This window comes from Xenopus laevis, chromosome 7S (assembly GCF_017654675.1).
Source record: "Xenopus laevis strain J_2021 chromosome 7S, Xenopus_laevis_v10.1, whole genome shotgun sequence".
Taxonomy (NCBI): domain Eukaryota; kingdom Metazoa; phylum Chordata; class Amphibia; order Anura; family Pipidae; genus Xenopus; species Xenopus laevis.
Genome location: NC_054384.1, coordinates 63,388,211 through 63,412,330, shown reverse-complemented (window position 1 = coordinate 63,412,330; position 24,120 = coordinate 63,388,211). Strand labels below are relative to the sequence as shown.

General features: G+C 39.5%; 1 protein-coding gene across 2 annotated transcripts; it reads right to left on the bottom strand.

The window, feature by feature from the left end:
- Window positions 1–2,564: 2,564 nt before the first annotated feature.
- Window positions 2,565–19,931, bottom strand: LOC108704929 (myb/SANT-like DNA-binding domain-containing protein 2). Of its 2 annotated transcripts, XM_018241661.2 has the most exons (6): window positions 19,170–19,931; window positions 11,073–11,325; window positions 8,899–8,946; window positions 7,199–7,259; window positions 6,495–6,611; window positions 4,940–5,075 (listed from the first exon to the last, which is right to left on the bottom strand). In XM_018241661.2, exons 1-5 carry the CDS (start codon window positions 19,608–19,610, stop codon window positions 6,539–6,541), a joined length of 876 nt encoding a protein of 291 aa, XP_018097150.1. In that variant the 5' UTR covers window positions 19,611–19,931; the 3' UTR covers window positions 4,940–5,075; window positions 6,495–6,538. The 2 variants fall into 2 exon arrangements, with proteins under 2 accessions (XP_018097149.1, XP_018097150.1); XM_018241660.2 differs by lacking the exon at window positions 6,495–6,611 and having other exon boundaries at window positions 2,565–5,075; window positions 19,170–19,929.
- Window positions 19,932–24,120: the final 4,189 nt, after the last annotated feature.

The following is a 24,120-nucleotide window of genomic DNA, read 5'->3' as shown; positions in this document are numbered from 1 at the left end:
CTCCTTTCCTCCCCCTTGTTTTACTTAGTCACTTAGTAGTCACTTTACACTTAGTCACACGCAACAGTCGCTTAGTAGCTGCCAGCACTGTGTATATAGAAGTTTGCATTACCCACTAATGCAGTCAAAGGACAGGTTGTACAATTACAGGAGCACTTGGTGTGGTTACAGATGAACCCTGGCTTATCGTCAGACTGCTAGTCAATATTGTATAATAAAACTCAAGAGACAGTGCTGTGTATACAGCAATTTATAAATTGCACATTACAGCAGTCAAAAGACAGATTATAGAAACAAATAGAGGGGTGTGTGATTAATGATCATGTGGTGAAATTTGGGCAGTGAATGTCGGGTCTCCAAAACATGTTTAGCAATTGGCTGCAAGGCTTGTCCAGTACTGATGGCTGTCCTGATGGAACACCTGTGATTGCTCTTTCACGATACGTGGCACTAGCCTTGCCAACATATGCTAAACCACACGGGCACCAGGCCAGATATACCACAAGTACTTGTACATGTAAGTCTGTGAATTTTGTTCCAGTATGGGGGTGAGTAAAAGAAGAACCTTGGACTATCCCAGTGCACATTAAGTAGCCATTACATTTATAACAAACAGGTTTTGGATGCCTAGCCAGGAGCCAGGTTTGAGTGGGGAAAGGAAGGTTTTAATTATCAGGATGTTGCCCAGATTGTTGGCTCTCCTATATACAAAAACTGGTTTGTTGATCTTGGTAAAGGACAAGGAGTTATCAGTCTGCACAATCTCCCATCTGTCCACTAAAGCTCTACGGATAGCAGAGCTTTTGGTTGAAAAAGTATATTAATATTAAATAATCAGCGCTGGTTCCTTACGTTTATTGGTAGAGACCGCAAATCTTGTTGTGCAAGGATGGAAGCTCTATCCACCTGACGTGCACGCTCTTTTGGCTGGTTTTCCCTTTCCTCAAAGTGATAAGCCATCTCTAGCAGCTGTTCGCGGCCTCTTGAAGGGTCCTAGTTGTTTCTGATCACCTGAAGAAACTGTAAATATAAGACCCCCCCCCCCGGAGGTGGATTTAGGATGATGGGATTGGTCTTGGAGAATGGTATTACGGTCCATAAATTTGCATAAATTAGTATCTAATCTGTCACTATTCTTGAAAATCTCTAAATCGAGGAAATGTAAGGAGCTATCACTGAACTTCACTGTGAATCTAACTGGTGTGGGGAGGTCATTGAGAACTTGAACTCAAAGACAACTAACTCACCAGCAGTATCCTGCCACAGTAGAACAATTGTCAATGTAGCACTTATTGGTGACATGGCCGGAACTAGGGTTAGGCAGAGTAGGCATGGGCATTTTACTGCTGCCTACCCCAGTACAGTCTGGAGTCCTGTTCTTTGTGCGCTCGTGCGCCTACCTGAGGGGAGGGTGGCGTGCAATGTGAAGTGGCTGTCATGCGCGCACTCATGTACACGGGTGCTTGCTGGAGGTGGCAATGCGGCAGGGTTGCTTGGGGCGCTCGGCCAGTCTGGCCCGGCCCTGGAAGGTGATCTTCTCACCAATATGTGGGTATATGCGAGATTGCTCATATTGCCACACACACAATATATATATATATATATATTTTGTTAATGCTTAATGGAAGAAAATATTAATGTTTACATGATTTTCTATTAGACTTAAGGTATGAAGATCCAAATTATATATATTAAACACCCCAAAAACAAAAAGTGTAGAATTACATGCCTTACTTAGTTTGGAGTGAATAACATGTTAAACTAAGATACTCCCCCTTTTAACACATTTGTACAAATGGCATACCTATTGACCTGAATATAGATGCTTTAATATTTTTTTTTAATGTAGCCATAAAAATTCATATGAACTATTTTTATGTTGGGATCTCTGTATGCCATTGTTTGGTGATCCTGTGCATATGGAGTATAAAGCTGAAATCAGAAGGCTACTAGCATTCAAATGTATGCTCATTTATATTTGTACCAAAGGACAAGGGGGGGTAACATGTTGTTGGAGGTAGAGGTTTTTTGAGTTAATCTTCAGAAATCACCAACTTTAGCACAGATTTGCACTTTAAACTAAAAATATATTTACTCATTTTGAATTTACAAAATGTGTACTTTTTAAAAATACTTTAGGGTAAAAATTACCTATAGGGACAGGTTTTGCCACACAATCTAAAGAAATGCTTATTTCTGGAGCAGTTTTTTTAAAAAAATTGTATTTTTGATCTAGTCAAGAATTTCCATAAAACGCTACATATTTGGTACTGGCACAGTTGTGAGATATGGGGCTTTGTAGTGGAGTACAATAACAAAATGTACATTTTTCTATATAATGGATTTCATTCCATTTGTTAATCACATATAAAGAATTTGAATTAGCTTAGCTTAGATTGTCCTAGAAAAAGAATCATGTGGCATTTAAAATAACGAATGCAAACTTTTCTGACACTTTAAAAGGTTAAAATACAAGCTCTTGTTGAAATGTTACACGTCGTTACATAGAAAAATCTACTTGTGGTATTTGTTTTATTCAGTATGCAAAAAAGAGTTTCAGGATATAAAACAAATCGTTCACTTTTTATTTTGAATGACATCTTTATACATTCGCACTTACAGTGAAGATAAGGTTACACAGCAACCCATGAGGCTGGTGGGGCAAAACATGGCAGCTTTAATTAATGACAAACTGGAGATGTAAGAAAGCGAAAACGTCGTCATTTAACATTTTGTCCAACATCGAGTTGAGTTTAATATCAAGACATTTAAAAAGCTGCGGCCCAGTAGCTTAAACTCCGACAGAAAAAAAGTGAAAAATATATATATATACTGCTTCATTAAGGGAAAGGGGGGTTGGGGTAAAAAGATACATTTAAATATGGTGCTAGCAGCTACTCAAACACTGAAATACTCAGGACATTGCAAGACAGCCCTTAAAATACAAATAAAACTACAATTGGGTCTCTTGAAAAAGGTTAAAATAATTGTCTCAGACAAAAAAACTTCCAATAGGATTAAGCAATAAAAATGTAACAATAAGAAAAACAAATGTATGGAACGTTACTTTTTTGGAGTACACATTTACACATTGTGTATAGCTTTTTGTATTCTAATAAAATAAACGGATTCTAACCAACTCAAAAAACAACTACTTCCCTAAATAAAAACTCATCACCATGGGGGCAGGTCCTACACGTTGCTGTTTGAATTACCTGTTTTAGATTTAAATCTCAATAAAGGCACTGGCACCCTTCACTGGTCTACAGACAGTGTAGTATGAATGAACCACACTGCTGCTAGAAATTATAATCAACAATCAAACAACAACAACAAAATACAACCCATAATTGGAGACTTGCAGATTGGTAATTGCTAGGAAACGAATACTTTCAATAAACTTTCAAATTCAAGTTTATAAAAAAAAACAAAAAAAAAACCACGTGTTCAAGCAGCTCACATAGTTTTGGCTTCTTGTCATACCATATTTCGCATATAAAGACCAGTCTTACGTTTTATAAATTTCAATATTTTATACCTTGTATGGAAGTTAAAACCCTTTATTTATACTTTACAGTATATATCAGAATGCACTTGTTTAAGTCCATAAAATGCCAACTAACGAAAAACACAAAGAATCCAATACTTACTTTAATGGTTTAAAAAAATGGATATGGCAACACAGCTAAGAGTGGATACAGTACATCACAAACAAAAGTTTTTTTCGCAGGCAACACTGGTTGGAAATATTAAAAACACTTAATGGGTAAAAAATTGATTTATCTAAATTATATACACTATTGTCTACTTAGGCTATAACAAGCCAACCTTTTTGTCAATTTCAAGGCTGAATGTCATTCTTTAAGCTTTTTTTTTTTTTAAACACACACAGATATGTAAAAATGAAACGTGAACAAAAAAATACAGTATTTCCTTTGAAAATGAAATATAAGCTACGTCCAATGTGGAATGTACGTACAGCAATTTATATCAGGGCTCTACAATAAAATTCTCTTTTTTTTTATATAAAACACTGTTTATTTCATACACAATGCTCCACTTGCTCAGGACAAAATCTTGAAAACACATTTGCAAGTTCAGTTTTTGGACAATTCTTCAATTTCTGAAACAGCGGTTTTCTTAATAATTAAAAAAAAAAAAATCCATTCACAGTTCACGGAGAGTCCGGTGTAATGGGAAGTTTTATATGTAGAGCCCCAATCCTTATAAAGGATAAGATTCATTTGTTGAACTTCAAAGGGTACCCAATGGCTTTTTCCAGGCACTCAACTAAAGACCCAGCAGAAAGAAAATCTCTTTCCACTTCAACAAATTTGATGTAGATAGTTTTAGGTGACACTCCAGGTTCCACCTTGCAGTTTTGAGCTAAAAATCCATTGATGCTTGCCCACTCTTTGCTTTGGTTCTTGATAGTGGACTGAAAATGAAAAAATAAACACTGCTGGAGAGTTATACTCTCTGCAATGCCAAGATAGCAATAGTTAATTTTGGTAGATATTGGATCAGACTTTGTGGCAAGCTCTTCAGTGCTTTCGCAATTACCATCATTAACTAAATCGACAACTCCATCATCTGGGACCGTTTTGTTGCGCATATCTTCGTAACCAATGGCATAGAGGCCAGGACTTTTTGGAATGCCGCCAGGTAATAGGTATTGAACAATGTCTCCTCCAATTGGCTTGGAATGAGCTATAGGTATCCAGTCAGTCTCCATATGCAGTTCAAGGCATCTTGCTTCACTAATGGTTATTTCCAGAAATTTATAATAAACATTTTTCCAATTCATTTTTTGCACTCTAGTCATTACAACTCTTCCTTCTGGTTTCTCTGGATTGAAGTACTCTCGAAGTCGTTTTCCAAGGGGTACTTGTGAACTTATTTCAGCATAATGATATCTTATGTCATCTTTCCATCGTGTGTTGTAACCAATACCAAAAATTGCTAGCTTATTAGAGAGATGAAGTCTTGAAAAGTCAGTCCAACTTTGGAAAAGTTCCCATTTCAGCTGGACAGACTCCAAAATGTTCATTATGGTTTGAAGGATATCTCTCTTCCTGAAAAGATATTGAAAAGAGTACACAATATTTAAAAGAAAATCACCCTTAGGTAGCTGTTCTTTCAAGGGTAGGTTGTTAGGATTCACCAGCCATGGCAAAACTGCTTCCAAAAATTCACTTTAAAAAGGTTTGCAGAGCCACTTTTATTAATTCAATTAACTTAAAGGATAAGTAAGCCATTAAAAAAACAATTTTTTTTCTAAACAGCCCCCCGAATAATGTATCTCCCTACATTCTCTCTTATGCAGATCTTATATCAAATCACATGAATTAAAGAATAAAACAAGCCCCTGAACTGCAGCTACTCCCTTGTCTAGCAGCTCTTTTGGCCAGGGCTCTCTTCACCTCTTTATCGGTTGCTTTGTATGAAGTTTTGTATGCTCAATGTCTAAAACCAGGTATTGTACAGTGCTGTGGAATATGTTGGTGATTTATAAATACATGTTAAAGGGCAATTCAAGCCAAAATAAAAAATTTACCTAATAAAAGAATTAGAAAACGTAATTCTAAGCAACTTTCCAATATATATATTCATTACAAATTTTCTATAGTTTTTAAGCTATTTGTATATGTATTGCTACTGAAAGCAGTGTCTGTCTTTTCTATTCTCTGCCTAGCTGGCTGAGACTATTTATACAATGTAAGACAAGGCAGCTGATTAACAGACCTGTCTTTGCTGGGGAACTAAGACTTATGCAACATTGTTTATAAAGTTAACAAGCAGGAGTCAAGCAAATGCTGCTTTCAAAAGCAATTGTTTTTACAAATAGCTTAAAAAGCAGTGAACATTTTTAACAAATGAAATAATTATATTTTCTTTTATTAGGTACATTTTTTTGGGGGGTTGAGTTGCCAGCCCCCTTTTCTGAGCTCTCCTTTTTCTCTGACAGTGAAGACCTGAACGTGAGTATATAGGAAAGCTAAGAAAAGGGAGCAGAGTTTCAGGCTAGACAAGGAAGTTGATTATTCCCACCCTTTTAACATTAGTTCAATAAACAGGAATTGAGCAAAGAAGGGCAATAGATAAGGTGTTTTCTTTCTAACATAATTTTTTGCGGAGCTCACATTCTTATTTAATTTCTGTTGCCACAACCTGTTAATTTTTGCCATATTTTAATTGGTTTTTACATTGGTGCATCTTTCACTCATTACATTTTTATTCCCCCTAGTATGCTTCCTCATCTTCTTTCTACCCAGTATTTTTATTTTCCACTAATTTTATTCTCATTCTGTCCTTCGCCATCATGTTCTAATCCATTACATTATCTTGCTGCCTTCTTTTGTTGCCCTGTGTATAGAACTTTTCTCTATAGCATTTTCCATTCACTGCTTTTTGTCTGCCATTGTCCATTTTCCCTTTGCTGTGACCTGGTGTCCTGATTCCCCACTCCCTTGCTTTGTTTCTTTGCGAAGTACCTATCATGCCTGTTGTCCTGCATCTTCGACCATCATATTTTCAATCATGAAAAGAACATTAGCATCTGCGTTGAGGCATATTCTGTGTTACGACAGAGTGTGTGAAAGGAGGATACTCTTTAAAGATACAAATAGGAGAAGGACTTCAGAATTGCAATGTGATTAGGCATGCACCGAATAGGGATTCAGCCAAAATTGCCATCCCTTTGTTGTGTGACCAAAATGTGATTTTTGGGTTCAGATTTTGCAGAATCCTGTGAAAAATGCTCACTTTCAGCTGAATAACCAACCAAATCTGGGATCTGTGGCATCCCTAGTGGTTATGCACGTTTTTTTTTTACTTTATTACAGGTATGGGACCTGTTATCCAGAATGCTCGGGACCTGGGGTTTTCCGGATAACAGATCTTTCTGTAATTTGGGTCTTCATGCCTTAAGTCTACTAGAAATTCATTTAAACATTAAATAAACCCAATAGGCTGGTTTTGCTTCCAATAAGGATTCATTATATCTTAGTATGGATCAAGTACAAGCTACTGTTTTATTATTAGAGAGAAAAAGAAAAAAAATCATTTTTAAAAATTTGGATTATTTGGATAAAATGGAGTCTATGGGAGACAGCCATTCCCTAATTCTGAGCTTTCTGGATATCGGGTTTCCGGATAAGGGATCCTATACCTGTATATACATTTAGTTGCTACTTACTGTGTCTCCTCTATTGGTTCTCTATTGTTTTTCGCTGGTCTCTTTGGAATACTGATTTCCTCTAAAAAAGAAAAAATATTGTAATAATTAAAATTTTATTACAGGTAGATGAACACAATATTATATTCCTTTAAAAATACTAGGGCAGTTAATGACTAAACTGAACCCTGTTAGGAAATAAAGCAGATAGCTATATTTTCACTGTAGCACATCAACCTTTGAGTGTGAAATAGTTTGACAGAGGATCAAAAGGCCACCATACATGTACAAAATAACAACATAGTTTTTGTGGCCCTCTTAAAAAAAAGTTATTGTTAGAGAACAACTCGTGGAAAAATCCTGCATATCATTATTATGATCAATACTGTACATAGTGTTAGACAGACATATGACTAATGGAAGCATAGCAATATTCTAAATGGGTTGGCATTTGGGTTGGGTTTTAAATGGGTTGGCATCAAAATTAAGAATAGGACAGGAAATGAAATATACATGGAATGGGACCACAAAAATCAAGGGCACAAGAATGCATGCAAAGGTTGAATAATATAAAAAATAATTATTTCTTAAAGGGGATATTCACCTTCCGACAAGGGAATATTCACCTTCAGACAACTGTCTGAATCTGAACAGCCCAAGTCAGTTTTTTTAAAACAATTCACAGCCACGATAAATACAAATACAGAAGGTATGGACAGAACCCTTCCTATCCAGCTTCATTTGTATGTCATTAATCCAACTGGTTGAATAGTGCTAGCAATTGTAACAAAGATATGTGAATAAAGGTGGCCATAGACGCACAGATAATATCGTACAAAACAAATTTTCGTCCGATATTCGTTGCGTGTATGGTGGAAAAAGAGCCGACCGATATCGGCAGAAGACTTGGATATCGGTCGGCTCGTCATTCAGGCTGGACTGAAAGTTTTGATCGGGTGCCTTTGAAGGGACCCAAACATCACCCATTGTTAGTGCTGAATCGTCAGATACAGGTAGAAATCTATTGTTTCTTCCCGTATATCTGACGATTCAGCTCTACACGTGTGTATTGAAACGAACGATCTTTCTTGGAAAGATCATTTCTAAGAAAGATCGTCTATGGCCACCTTAAGGCAAAATAAATGGGACATGTGTCAGATGTATGTTTCACACGTTATGTGAATGTATCTTGAAAGCAGATTTAAAATATAAAAATTTTTTGTGAAAATGCTTTACCGAAACAGGCTCTTTAAAAGAACAGTTAAAGCAAAAACTGAAAGTGTATCAGAGTAATTAAAATATAATGTACGGTTGACATGCACTGCTAAAAGTTATGTTTGCTTCAGAAACTCTACTATACAGGCGCAGCCATTCAAGATGGAAAAAAAGGCACAGATAACAGAAGACAAAAGATAAAACACTGTTGTACTCTACAGGGCTTATTCGTTATCTGATATGTAACCTATTTTTCCACAACCTGAATGGCAGCCCCCTTGGCTACAAAGCAGCTTGGTTACACAAACTTTCATAGGATTACCGAAGCAAACATGTCCTTTTTAATAGTGCAGGATAACCATAAATTATATACTACTTTATTACACTTTTATTTCTGGTGTTATAGTTTCTAAATACCAAGTGCTGTCTGAAGCCGAACATCCCCTATAACACATCCAGCAGATCCACAAATATAATTATTGAGTAAAAAACACAAAATACATTACCATCATTCGGTGGACATGGCAAAGATGGCTTCTGGACAACCCAAGGTGCTACACAAAGGAAAGAACCCACAAACATAATAAATATAAATCATATATGGAGACTTGTGAAACTCAAGTTTGACATTCATGTTAGTATCAAATACCAGCATATAAGAGTTTAAAACATTTTCCTTGATGAGCAATTCAACTTTCTGAAGTCAGGTTATTTCTTGCACAAAATAGTGTAGAACAGTGACATTTTAAGTATTTTCCTATACCCTTTTCCCTTTTTTAGTGCCTGGGAAATACAATTCATAAAACGTGCTAATAACATTCAATTAAAAAAAGAAACATTTCAGCCATGAAATCAATTTCTTTTATGGTTTTTGGGTGGTTGAAATATACGGGACCAAAGTAGATGTCTCTTTCCTGGCTGATTAAAAAACATGGTTCACAGTTTCTGGCAGATGCTTTCTTCAAGTTATTGATGGATTTATATAGATGTATAAGTTATAAGTTATCTGATGGATTTTTGGCCAGATAAAAAGTTGGGGCAGGACCACCAAGAGTCATTTATTGATACAAACTTGCAAAAAATAGTGGGAGCACTTACCAGGTACTAGGATTCACCTGTGCATGTCACAAAACCGAAGATCCCAACGGTTGCTTCCAGAGAAAAAGTGAGTTTGTAGGTGCAGCACCAAGGAATCCAATCACTCTGTGAACAGCCCATTGTTTAGTGTGGGGCATGCTTTTTCCTACTACCATTTTAAAATGCTTGAATAAAGGTTTATATTTTTAATTTTTCTACTTCCTGGATTCCTTGGTGCTGCACCTACAGAGTCATTTATTGATCAATAACTTGTTGACTTGGTCTGAAGGGGTCAAGTCAGCAGTCAGTTTCGAGCACAGTAAAGTATCAGTAACACACTGTAATGCCTTCAAATTAAGTAAACAGACTCTGGGGCAAATTTACTAAAGGGAGAAATGGGTAACGGTAGCGAAAATTCGCCAGCGTGACTTCATTGATTTACTAACGGGTGCTGACGTAAATTCGCTAGCGAAGTGGAACTACTCTAGCTAGAAGTTGCGCTGTGGCGAGGGGACGTAACTACGCTAATTCACTAACTTGTGGATTTTACTGAACGTTACCTCTTGCGCCAGACTTGACTTCACCACCTCAGACCAGTTGAAGTGCAATAGATAGGGATTGCTTCAAAAAAAGTTGAGATTTTTTCTAAGTCCCAAAAAACACTGGCGTCTTTTACTTTTTTAAGGGTGATATGCTGAAAAAGATCGTAATTTTTTGGGGGGGTACACTCCTTCCCCCCTACATTTCCTAACATATGGCACCTAAACTATACAGTGGGCACATGTATAGGGCAAAATCACAACTCTTATTTTATGAAGCTTTCCCAGGCTTGTGTAGTGTAATGTATTTACTGCTACATATACGTCCATTGTACTTTAACTTGGCGCCGTATGCAAATTAGGCATCGCTAGCGTAACTTCGCTTCGCTTGACAAATTAATGATAGCGCAACTTTGCTGCCTTTTGCCTCCCTGAGCGCAACTTTGGATTTTAGTGAATTAACGTCACCCTGGCGAAATTTTGCCTGGCGAAGCCAACGCTGGTGCAACTTTGAAGGTAAGTAAATTTGCCCCTCTGTGTGCTTTTGCAGTTAGGGATAGCTCTGAAATGTGTCAGAACTGATAGCACCAGATCATATCTATTATCATGGATTAACATATCATGTATGAAAACATATCATGTGATATAAGGCAGGGCTTTTTGGCTCCTTTAGACCGATTCGGCAGCTTATCTCTCCATGTGTGGGGGCTCCCAATGGGTCCTCTTGATCAACATCAGGCCAAAAATCGGCCAGATATCAATCAATGAAGTTTGATTTTTTTCTGCAACCCAGGACCGCATTGGCCAGTTGATTCAGTCCTGCGAACCATTGGCACCCTTTCGCAGCATTGTATTTTGATCGTACGCCCCAGGGCCGAACGTTCGGATTCACCCGATATCCCCCAGCGGTTAGTGGGCATTTCGGATTAAGATCCGCTCGTCTGGCTTGCATGTGAAGGGCTTTTTGGCTCCTTTTAGCTCTTCTCAACCTAACCAGGCTAGGCCCTTGGCTTTCGTCATGTATAAGTAAAATGTTTTGGGCAAAACCAGACTTTTTGTCTTACCTAAATCTTCCCCAGGAAATCCTTGTAAATCTTGACTGTGGTTTCCCCAATCATCTTGCGAGTAATCTTCCATTGTACTTCCATCAGATTCCATCTCCTGGTAGAGACCACTGCTGTTAATTAACACAGGTTGGCATGGCTGGGTGTCCCATCCTCCTTGACCAAACACTCGTTCCAACTGTTCAAATGTGTAGCTGCTCTTTCTTTTACCAACACCTCGTTCTTTTACACGACTGTAACATCGTCGGAGAGTCTACAAGAAAGTAAAAAAAGAGTTAAAAGCACAGTGGTGCAGTGGCTAACCTTGCATTCTTGCAATGCTGGGGCTCTACAATGATTCCAAGACGTCAAATTTTCTGCAAGGACTTTGTATATTTTCTCCATGCTTGGTGGGATTCACCCTCATACTCCTCATATGCTCCAAAAACATACAGAAAGACTAATTAGAGTGTTATAGCAACTTTAGACTGCAAACTCCATAGAGAAAGGAACCAATATGAATGATAGAAATTGCTTGGGAAAAGAAGTTAATTAGTTACACACAACAAGAATTGTTATTAAAGAGCTGCCTTCCCTTTCCATTTAACCAAGAAAAAAAAAAGTACATAGCTAAAAAGTACACATTATTTAGTTTCTATGAAGGTGTTGCCTATTCTTCTGGCAATTTCAGTCTTGTAAATCTCTGGCCTCTTTTTATCTGCTCACAAATCTTTTAAGACTAATGGCACACAGATTATTGTTCTAATGGCATGTATACACCAGCTAAGAAAACAACCCATCTGCCATTAGCCTAAAGGCTATGAAGCACCTCAGCCAATGGCATGGTCTAATGACAGTAGAAGTGAAGTGTGCCTCTAGGATGGAGTATTATTTCCACTTGTACTCTAGCACCATATCCCAGGGCAGCATGAAGAGGCATTACCATTAGGAATACTGGCACGCAAGAAGATTTGCCTCCAATGGTAACTCAACACTACTGCAGACGATAAATCTCCTGAAAATACCTTCCCCTTCGCTGCAAATAAAATAGATTATTTGCGACAGAACCTGCTTAATTGAAGGAAAGGGCCTTGAAGCCTTCGCTTCAAGTTAAGTGTTTGCAATCTGAAGCTTAGGCAATGGGAAGGCATTATCAGGAGATAAGTCATCTGCGATAGCGCAGCTTTACAGGGGGTGCCAGTACCTCAAGTGCACAATCCCAAGGAATAAACAGACAGGGTAGGAGAGAAGGGGTAATCTTAAACAAACAATGCCCAGCAGAGTTTCACAATGATTGGTATACTGTTATACTTGTACAAGACATTTTAGGTATGTATTTATTTATGTATGTTATTCATTGAATGAAAATTAACCTGCACTCTAAAGGAGAAGCAAAGTTTAACTAAAAAAAACTAGGCAAGAACGTTTATACATTATGTTTTGCGCTTCTGTACCAGCCCAAGGCAACCAAAGCCCTTTAGCAGGGAAGATCTGTGCCTCCAAAGATGCCCCAGTAGCTCCCCATCTTTTGTTCTGCTGATTCAGTGCAAATGCTCTGTGCTGCTGTCACTTACTGAGCTTAGGGACTCACTCAAAATATACAGTACATATAGAATATAAATGTCACAATTAAGGCTGATTTGAAATTTACACAGATAACGAGTACATGGCAGCACAGAAACCAGTGCAAATAGCATGATAATTTAATAACCAGCCTTGTAACAACAGCTTATATTACAGGCCAACCTCGTTTTCTGCTGGATAATTTGTGACAACCCCTACACTTAGCTTCTCAACAGCTGCATGTTAGTGTAGCAGACTCTTTCCAAGATGGTGACTCCCTGTGACAAGTTTGAAGTCCTGGATCATTGCTGCTATTGAGAAGCTGAACTTTAGGCCGGTGCAATAAGTGCAGTAAATAAAATATGGCATTTTTAGTCATTCATTTTTGAGGTTTAGTTCTCCTTTAAAGGTGAATTTAAGAAAGTACTTTTGCAGTATAAACAGCCTTTTTAACCTGGTGTCCATATGGGAAGGGGTTACAAGAGCATTGAATGGGCTACTGCAAAAGAAATGTGAAGTGTAACCATGGCAACACAGGCAATATAAGGAAATTAGCAAGGAGAGGAAATCCACCTGAAGAAACACATTGTTTGCGACAGTGGATGCACAGGTGGAACACATGGGAGAGGGAGATGCCTACATAATCCATCTCTTTGTGCAGGTATGGGATCCATTATCCGGAAAGCTCCGAATTATGGAAAGGCTGTCTGTATTCAAATAATCCACATTTTTAAATATTTCCATTTTTCCTGTAATCAAACAGTACATAGTTCTTGATCTAAACTAAGATATAATTAATCCTTATTGAAAGCAAAACAAGCCTATTGGGTTTATTTAATGTTTACATGGTTTTGTAGTAGATTTAAGGTATGAAGATCCAAGTTAAGGAAAGATCTGTTATTTAGAAAACTCCAGTGGGGAAGCCACATTCTGAGCTTATTGTTCGAAGAAAACACCATTGCACCTTGCTTTAATTAATTTTACCTTTTGAAAAAAAGCACTACAAGCAATTCTGTTTTTATGTAATTATAATTTTATTCTGGAGATAGCAATTTGTAAAAATCACTATAGCACTTTAGAATGCACAAGAAAAATCGGTGCATAGACTTTCTATGTTTCAAGACACACACAGATTTGTGTTGTAACACAGATGATTGCACTGAATGTTAACAATATTGTGCTAGGTTATGTTTTTTTTCCATAGCCTGTGGTGCTGATCTATAATTGTATCTTGATTTGGTGACTGAGGAACTGTGAAAAAGATCAGCAAAGTAAATTTGCTAACTTTGTTTTTTTTTATTTTGCAGTTTTAATTCTGCTATAAGAATTGCTCAAATAGCCAGTTTGGGGTTAGATTAGAGTTTTTGGGTTAGGTGAGATTTTTATTTTGACACCTGTCCAAATTTCTGTCCAGCAAATGGTTTTACCAATATACTGCTGTATTTTTAGAACTAGAACAGCCTCTGAATATAAAGGAGATCTGGGAAACCAAAATGCCCAACTCCTGGGTGGCACTTTTGCATCAGCTTGTATTATAATCTCTTTAATGCACGCAAAACAACAAATCATCCCTATGCGTTCCCTTAGCACTTATAAGATCCCCTTGATCGGCTAGGGATTGTCACTATAGCTTTGTTGTGCCAAGGGAACTCTAGTTATACAATATTTAGAACTCTACTCTACATGTATTAGTAATATTTCTTTTTTTTTTTTTTGCTTAAACATATCCCTTGCACTTATTTTTCTACATGCTAGAATTTTTTTCTCCCAAAACATATGAATGTATAGAATAAGTAATCAGTAAATCAGTAACTTTGTTATTTAGTATGAAGCTCTACCCCGTTTACTGCATATCCTGACTGATGTTTCATTGGAGCAGGAGGCACCAAGCACTAGACCCGTCGGACGACGTCCAAATCTACACAACAATGCACTTTTTGTCTAACAATGTTCAAACCTGTCTGATTTTCTACCAGATATTGGTTGGGCAGGGGCGTCAGTAGGCTAAATAGTTGCAGACTTGGTCTGAAGGGACTAAGATAGAAGCATTTATTGACCTGCACATGTAGACTTTGAGCACAGTGGCAACCACGCTGCCCAACAAACGTTTAAGCTTTTTACAAACTCCAGAGGTCTCTGTGGCTTTGCAAAGGTATGTTATATGGACTGTACTTTGAGAACACTTATCAGCACTTACAAAAAGGCTAATTTATCACAAGAGGGCAAAGGTACAAACCCCAGAAAAAAACGCAACCTTTTACGATTTTAGAATTGAACTAAAAAATGTTAGGTATAGAGAGGGGACTGCATGTGGGCAGGACTTTGGTGTGCCCACCCATAACTGGCATGGCTATCTGTTGTTGATAATACTGAGTCCTTAAATCTCTATCCTAGACAGTCATCTACTTGTTTGATAAAGGACCCTTGATTTACAGCAGCAAATTAAACATTTTCTGCACAATACATTTTACAAACTTTAATACAGGTATATAGGTATGGGATCTCTCATCCAGAAACAGAATATCCAGAAGGCCTTCACCCAGAGTCCATTTTAAGCAAATACTTGTAATATTTTGCATTCTTCTCTAAAATAAATTACAGAAAACATGTACATGACCAGCTTAACATTGAAACCAAAAATGGGACCAAGATGATTATATCAATGCAGTTTTAATACCAAAGTGCATTTAAAATATTCATTAAACCCAACTGGATTGTTTGGCCTCAAAAAAGGATTGGTTATATCTTAGTTGGGATCAAGTAAAGGGTACGGTTTTATTTATTTATAAAAAAAAAAAAAGAAATTATTTGTATAAATTTGACTTGATTCATTAAAATGTCTGAGTCTATGGGAGATGGCCTGCATGTAATTTCGCACTTGCTGGATAATGGGTTTACGAATAAAGGATCAGATACCTGTATGTGGACACAACATTTGAATGCATGCTAAAAAAACCAGACCTCAGCCCATAAAAAAACTTTTGATTGAATTCCAGCAAAAGTGCATGCCAAGCAAGTTAACAGTGTGTGATGGCCATATACAAGAAAAACAAAACAACCTGGAAGAACTAAAAATGTCCAGTGGATACAAAGCCTAACATAGCAGTTCCCAAACTGTGGGGATACTTCCCAGGGGAGTTCAAAGGGGTGGATGAGTGTGCCTAGACTAAATGCAATACAGCAGTTGTTGGCAAAGATCTTCAGGTCAGGTCCTGCTCTTGAAGGTCCAACCGTTGGATAATGGCCCCATTCAAATTAGTATATATTCAGGAAAATTATTTTATCAGTTATGGAATATCTAGGAAAGCTAATACAGTCATCCCAAATCTCTCTGCCCAACTGACCTTCAAGATAGGGTTTCAAGAGTATCTAGAAGAGCAATAGAGGAATTTCTCCAATGCTCACCCTAACTGACCCTCAAACTGAGCATCAACTACCATTTCCCTAGTATTACATATACATACAGGCATGTCAATTGGTTCCTGATGTAAAACTGCATGTGTTTAACAGGTAAGAAACGTACACATTCCATTAGGGCACAGAATGATGTGATTAATTAATGGAAATTGATGCATAATATGTAGGAGCTATACAAATAAAATGTTAGCAGAAGCCATCAGGCCTATAGGTACAAAACTGTACCCCCACAAAAGTACAACGCTTCAGGCAATGAACCTTTTTACAGATCACACAACTGTGACGTGACATGAAATAGCCTCTTTTTGAGGCGGTATATTATAATTCTACGTTTCTTCAATTTGATATTTTGAGTAAAGACAACATTTTTATCCGCAAGCTGTTTAACTTACTTTTGTTTCATTTAGATTCATAGATTTTTTTAAAGGGGTTCAGCTTTGGGTTAACTTTTAGCATTATGAAAAGAGTGATATACTCAGAATTTGCAAATGGTTCTCATTTTTTATTGTTTGTTGTTTTTGAGTTAATTAGCTTTTTATTCGGCATCTCTCCAGTCTGCAGTTACAGGAATCTGGTTTGCTAGGATCCAAATTACCCTCGCAATCATTGATTTGAATCAGAGAAATATGAATAGGAGAGGGCCTGAATGGAAAGAGGAGTAATAAAAAGTAGGATTAACAATAAATGTGTAGCCTTACAGAACATTTGTTTTTTAGATGGGGTCGGTGACCCCCCCATTTGGAAATTGGAAAGAGTGAGAAGTAACATAGTACATAGTAAGTTAGGTTGAAAAAAGGAAACACGCCCATCAAGTTCAACCTTTGAACTAGGGATGCATCGAATCCAGGATTCGGTTCGGGATTCAGCCTTTTTCAGCAGGATTCGGCTGAATCCTTCTGCCCGGCCGAACCGAATCCTAATTTGCATATGCAAATTAGGGGTGGGGAGGGAAATTGCGTGACTTTTTGTCAGAAAATAAGGAAGTAAAAATTTTTTCCCCTTCCCATCCCTAATTTACATATGCAAATTAGGGTTCGGTTCGGCCGAATCTTTCGTGAAGGATTTGGGGGTTCTGCTGAATCCAAAAAAGTGGATTCGGTGCTTCCCTACTTTGAACTCTATTTTAACCTGCCTAACTGCCAGTTGAGGAAAGCAAAAACCCCATCTGAAGCCTCTCCAATTTGCCTCAGAGGGGGTAAAAATTCCTTCCGGGCTCCAAAATGGCAATCGGACTAGTCCCTGGATCAACTTGTACTATGAGCTATCGTCGATAATCCTGTATTCTCCCACTTGCCATCCAACACCTTTTTAAAGTATCTAAAGTACGACTGATTCAGGGAGACAATTCCACATCTTCACAGCTCTCACTGTAGCAAACCCCCTTCCAAATATTTAGGCGGAACTTCTTTTCTTCTAATCGGAATGGGTGACCATTCAAAATCATAAATCATTCAAAAACTATACAAAAGAAGACCAACTGAAAAGTTGTTGAGCATTGGCCATTCTATAACATAGTAAAAGTTGAATTAAAGGTAAACCACCTATCCTGCAGCACCTCTCAGCTGTCAGATCATATTGGAAGCTGTTCAGTGTCAGACTGGCCCATCGGGATACCAGGAAAACTCCCGGTGGGCCCAGGTGGCTGATGCTGCTAAACTTTTGGCATATTTCATGGCCATTCCCTATTTCTATGAGAACAAAGAGGCTAAATAGATGGAATAATTGATTAAAGCATAAAGAGAACAGACTAGGAGAATAGAGGTTGATTGAGGAGATGAAGAATATTAGTACTGAGAGTGGGCCCTTGGTGTCCCAGTCCAACACTGAAGCTGTTTATTCACTGGTCACTCATAAACTTGTCTTACTCTCTTTGTAAATTAAAGATATTCCCTGTAACATTTAATACACAGGTGATATCAAAACTGTAATAGCTGTCAGGGGACTAAAGCTGAACCACTCACTATGTATTCAGGGCCTCAACTGCTCAGCCCATTACTTGGAAAAAAAAGCTGAGGTTTCATCAAGCAGGGCTGGAACTAGGGATAGGCAGAGTAGCCGCCCACCTAGGGTGCAATCATGGGGGGGCGCACTTTTAAGGGGAATTTTTTTTCTTTTCTTTTTAAACCCTTGTTTCCTTGGCCCTTAATAGTTTTTCAATTTTATAAACTGCCTGTTCCAACCCCTCTTGTCTGGGATTCATACAGCAGGAAGAAGCACTCCTCACCTCCCTTTTGGCTGCTGCTGCTGCTGGCACAGGTAAACAAACAGAGTATTAGGGGCAATATGATGGAGTTTTGGCTACTGCTGGCACAGATACATACAGTATTTGGGAGCAATATGATGGATTTTTGGCTGCTGCTGGCACAAGTACAGGTACATAGTTTGGGGCAATATTGTGGATGTTTTGGCTGCAGCTGGCACAGGTACAGATTGGGGGCAATATGAGGGATTGGCTGCTGCTGTTTTAGGTATATGGGGCAAGATGGTGGCTGCTGGCACAGGTACACAGATGTTTAGCTACTGTTGACACAGGTACAAATGATGGATTTTTTTGGGCTGCCGCTGGCACGGATTGGGGGTAACAATATGATGGATGTTTTGGCTTCTGCTGGCACAGGTACAGATTGAGGGCAATCTGAGGGATTGACTGCCGATGACATAGGTATGGGGCAATATGATAGGTGCTGGCACAGGGGGCAATATGAATGGTAAGGTGGGAAATGGTAATGCAGGACCGGGTAGGGGGCACTGATTGAAGCCCTTGCCTAGGGTGACAAAATACCTTGGCCCAGCCCTGTCATTTCAAACACGTATCCGAATGGCAGCTAAAATATAGCATTGAATTCTAGTTGGGGGTCTGGGAGTAGCTGAGTCCTTATAAAATAAATACTAGATTTTTATCATTATAAGAGTAAATGAGAGCAAGCAAAGGCCAAAGGCGCACGCACGTACAGAGGAGAGTTCATGCAGCAGCACGTACAAAGCAGCACAAAGAACTGCACCTGACAGCGGCTGCAGCAGTAAAGCAGGGCACAAATGGGGGCTTTGTCGGAATGGGCGGTCAGTGCAGGCGGCAGAAGAGAGTGCGGCCAGTTAATTCAGTGACACACGGACAGGTAATTAACACGAGCCCGTTACCTTCATCCTCTCCCGGCATTGAGATGGAGTCCTCTCATAGCCAAGCTCCGCTAATGCCCGGGACACCCGATCGTACATAGCGGGCCCTGGTGCCTTTGTTCCAAAGATCGTGCCGGCTCCCTCCAGCTGCTGGTACCGGGCTTCTACTAACCGCTCGTTCCCCCACACGGCAATCAGCGCGTTCGTCTCTGCCGGGGTCCAGGACATCCCCCTGCACGCCGTGGAGAAAGAAACCGAGGGGGATGCCCCGCTCAGGCCTGTGGGAGCCGCACCGGGGGTCCCTGCATTGAGAGGAGACGAGCGGCTTGGGGTGGAAGGGTTGGACAGGGATCGGTTCCCATCGCTAAGACCTGGGGAAGGCGGTGATATAAGTTCATTCTTCGGGATTTTTAAACAAGACGAAGCCTCGGACGGAAGCTCCGAATTACAGGGCGCCGCCATCTTCCCTCTTTTGTGGGGCCGGAAGTGACGCGAGGGGTGGGCGGGGCCACTGCCTTTTTTCTTTACCTGCGGTGCCCGGGATGAAGAGTCGTGGAAGAAAAATGTGTTGTGTATGTTTTTTAATTGGCTGCCTCACACCGTGTGTTTGTGTAGCTAGGCGGCTCCCCGGCCATTTCTCAGATTTGTGGCCGCGTGGTATTTGATTGATATTTAGCCCTCACATCGACATTTTTGTCTGTCTCAGTTTTTCATTTGTTTAGTTGCTGCGAGCAGATGTGCGGAGATTCAACGTGTACACCAGTCTGTGAATAAAAATGTCTTTAGAGCTCTTAGACTTGTGTAAAATTGAGTTTCTTAATTCGAAATTAAATGGCAACTGTTTTCTTTGTGAGAACATTTCTCAGATGCCTCCACCTTGAAAATAATGCAAATAAATGGATCTTTTGTGATGTGCGCACTTCAGGTGGGGGATAGCAAGGGCCAAACCATTGGATCTCAATGACAGGGAGACAGGCTTCCAGGCAAGGACGCTCCTGCATTGAGGGACAGTCGACAGTGCAAGGTTGCCAGGTCTAATTTGGAAAACCAGCCAAAGTTAGCTACAAAAGTAGCCCAAAGCTAGACAAGAGGCACTTCAAAAGTAGCCCAAAAATGGTACAATATGTGCAGCGGAAAAAAAGTAAAAAAAAAAAATGAATATATGTGAAATACGCCATTTTCACTGATTTTCTAATTTTTCCGTGAAGAAAAATGGGACAAATTCGCCCGTCACCAGGGGTGTAACTACAGAGGGGGGACCAGGAGGTATAGGGGCCCTAATACATATAGAATTTCAATAAATATTGGTATAACAGGTCAACCTCTAGACATGCATAGATTTTTGCCCCAAAATCGTCTGAAATTGAGGAAAGTCACCGGGAGACTACAGAGCTCAAAATCTGGTAATTACTCAAGTCAGTCCCACTGAATGCTGGATATAGTAATCTTACATTAATCTGACAGTTGACAAATTAAGCAAAAACGACATTACCCAACATGCACTGGGAGATGCAGTCTTGGCACATTAGGGCAAGAAAAAACTGGCTGGTTTTCAAAGTACAAAAAAGCCAAATATTCTAAACCCTCCTGTGCTTTAAATTAGTAGCCCAATTTGGCTGGCAACCCTGCCAAGTAGTTACCAATGGTGGCAAAAAATCTGCTCCTGGTAAGAGCCAAATTTCCATTTATTAAATATTGTGGCTAGATTCGCCTCTGCCAGGGGGCCTGCCCGATTAACATTTAATGATTTTTGGCCACATGTTAGGTAGGCCCATCAGAGAGCCCCATGCACAAGCCCATACATTTATCAGCCCATGTATGGCCACATTAGTCTATCTGTGGAAGACATGTAGGTTTTACTGTGTCAAGTATTTGCACCACTGCAGGAGTAGTGCCTGAGGCAATGTATTTGAGCTTGTTGTAAGGAAGCTCTCTGTAGTCTTTGTAATAGATGGTAACAGATAATGGCTCTATTAGGCTAAAGGTAATTAGGCAAATTGTACCTCAACAAAAGACTTGAGAATATAACCTTGGGGCAGTTACACACAAAGAAATGTCAGGTGTTTTTCTCTCTGTTATTTACTTGAAACGTGTGGTCAGAATCACTCTCCATTATCCACATGTAAATTGGCAGGTGAATGGTTACACAGCAAAGGACAAAGAGAGCACAGAGTGAGGGGTACCACGTTTTTAGTTGGATGACCATAATTGATCCTGGTAGTTTTCTTAGGTGCTGTCTTGCCTTGTGTCACAATGATTCCTTACAGTAGCTAAATATTCATTACTGTGAGTGAGGTGCACTACTTACTCCCTGAATTTAAGAAAATAGGACCTGTGGGAGGCAACTGCAGGTGCTTTGCTCCCTGCTCAAATATTCCAGGCTGAGAAGCACCTCCTATGACTTTGCCTCTGTACACTTTTGGGGCGAAAAACTGTGCTTTTGTAAATGGTAATGTAAATACCAGATCACACTTTATCATGTATTTTTGCACTGACTGGTGGATAAACCCCAGATTGGTGATAGCTAGAGCCATATGTTCAGTGTGGTGGGTGACAGCTGAAAACCTATGTACAGTCAGAATGTAAATGTAGCAAAAGGGTGATGCACATCTGAATTGTGTTGAGTATAGGCACAATAATACTGGAGAAAGAGACATATGAACCATTATTATGGTACTTGGAATCCCATTTACTGTCAATACCGATGATAGCTGGATGCCATGCAATCAGTCAGACTAGCAAAAGTCCAAGGTTCATGTTAATATTTGAAAGCTGATGCACAACCAGGATGTTAACAGCAGTAAAACTAGTGATAACTGTAAACCTATATGCAGTTAATACTGATGATTGCTAGTTACTAGTGACTTATTCACAGTGAGATCATAGACAGCAGGAGGCTGATATAGTCAGAAGCCCATGTGCTGTCAATGCTAATGTTTGCAAGGGCATTTGTATGATGAGAATGGCTATAAAAAGTGGACCCATGCTGCCAGAATGGGGATTTATATAGTTAATACTGGTTGATATTTGAAGTCCTATTTACAGTTAATAGTGGTGATAACCAGATGCTCATACATGGTCAAAATGGCAGTAGCTGAATCACTATGCACTGTCAAGCAGAATTGTGTTAGCCAAGGGGTCCATGCCAAACTGGTGAATTCTGGATGCCCCTGTATACTGAGACTTACAGATTCAAAGAAGACATTTATATTAGCTAGCAGGAACACCCTGACTGGTTTTAGTTGCAGCAAGCTGAGACTGAGAAATGGAGCAGGTCTATGCACAGCTAGTCATAGTCAGATTCCTCTGCACAGCGAGACTGCCGATAACTGAATGCCCATGTCAGTCAGAATTCAGATAACTGGAGGCCCATATACTTTCAGACTAGTGATGGGAAGGTGCATATGCCCAGGCCAACAGCACTCAGCAAACTTCACTGTTGGATAGGAACCAATCAGCAGCTAGGCTGACCTGATAAGGAACTGAAGCCTGTATTTGCGTGTCTGACTGCAGCACTGTGATTGGTTCCTACTATGCTTCTGGCAGGCCACACCCACCCCCATCTATCAAAACTTGTTGCTAAAAGGTCCTAAACTATTCCAAACTGTGGAAGAATGGTGGTCCTCTTGTATCCCAAAATTCACCCCAGATGAATGGGAAGAAGCTACTGATAATATATACTCATTCCTTGTTTCAATTAAATATATATCTATTCAATATAAAACCTTCCACCACTTGTATGACACACCCATGAAACTGTATCAGATAAGGAGAATACCTACTGATTCCTGCACTAGATGTGGTACTGCCTCTGCAGATTTTTTTCAAATGATCTGGTCCTGCCCACAATCTCAACATTTCTGGACTGAGGTAATAGATTACCTGGCAAGTAACTTGGCCTTTCCCCAAGTGATTGCTCCAGCAATTTACCTTCTGGGTGTCCTAGTTGACATAATCCTGCTGAAACATTCTAGATTACTATTCAGACTACTGCTTTTCTATGCAGAAAAAAGCCAGTAGCTATGCACTGGATGGGCACTACACCACCAAGCAATTAGTCAACAACACAATTCCATTGTATAAGGGCTAGTCCACACGGGGAGATAGCGACGCATTTGCGGTCGCGGCGACAAAGCGCCGCGACAGTCGCCGCGACCGGCGCAGGCGACAGTTTTGTATGGGCGCCTATGTAAAAACGCCTGTGCTAACCACACGAGGCGATGCGCTTTTCAACAGTCGCCTGAAAATGCCTCGCCAGGCTTTTTCAGGCGATTGTTGAAAAGCGCATCGCCTCGTGTGGTTAGCACAGGCGTTTTTACATAGGCGCCCATACAAAACTGTCGCCTGCGCCGGTCGCGGCGACTGTCGCGGCGCTTTGTCGCCGCGACCGCAAACGCGTCGCTATCTCCCCGTGTGGACTAGCCCTAAGTTAACATATGAAAATAGAGGATCTAGTAACAAATTTGATAAAGTTTGGTGTCCCTGGTGTGACCATGACGTGATAGGCAATGAATGAGCGGAACTTCCTGATTAGCATCTAGTATCTTATTATAGGGCACTGATACTTCTTATGAGATGAACCCCTCATATCTTTCCTATTATGAGAAAGGAACAAGCAGATTATTTGATATGCAATAAGAGTATGAGGTATTACCTCATGTCATTTGTTCTTACACAATTGTGACCTAGGAACTACATGTTCCCTTGTGTTATTACAATGTTTTAACTAATATCTGGTTTGTTATTAACGTATGTGTGTTTTTAAAATTAATAAAAATTCACCTTTAAAAAAAAAAATATTATCTGCCCTGCATCTATGCCTGAGGTAATTATTTTCACTTTCCATTCAGCACTTCCTGCAAATCACTGCGCTTCTCACATTGCCCCTTCCCTCCTCAGGCTCTATAATTATGTAGGGAACTGCACATGGGCATTAGGTTCCCCATTTTGGTGCATACACAAGATTTTGGGG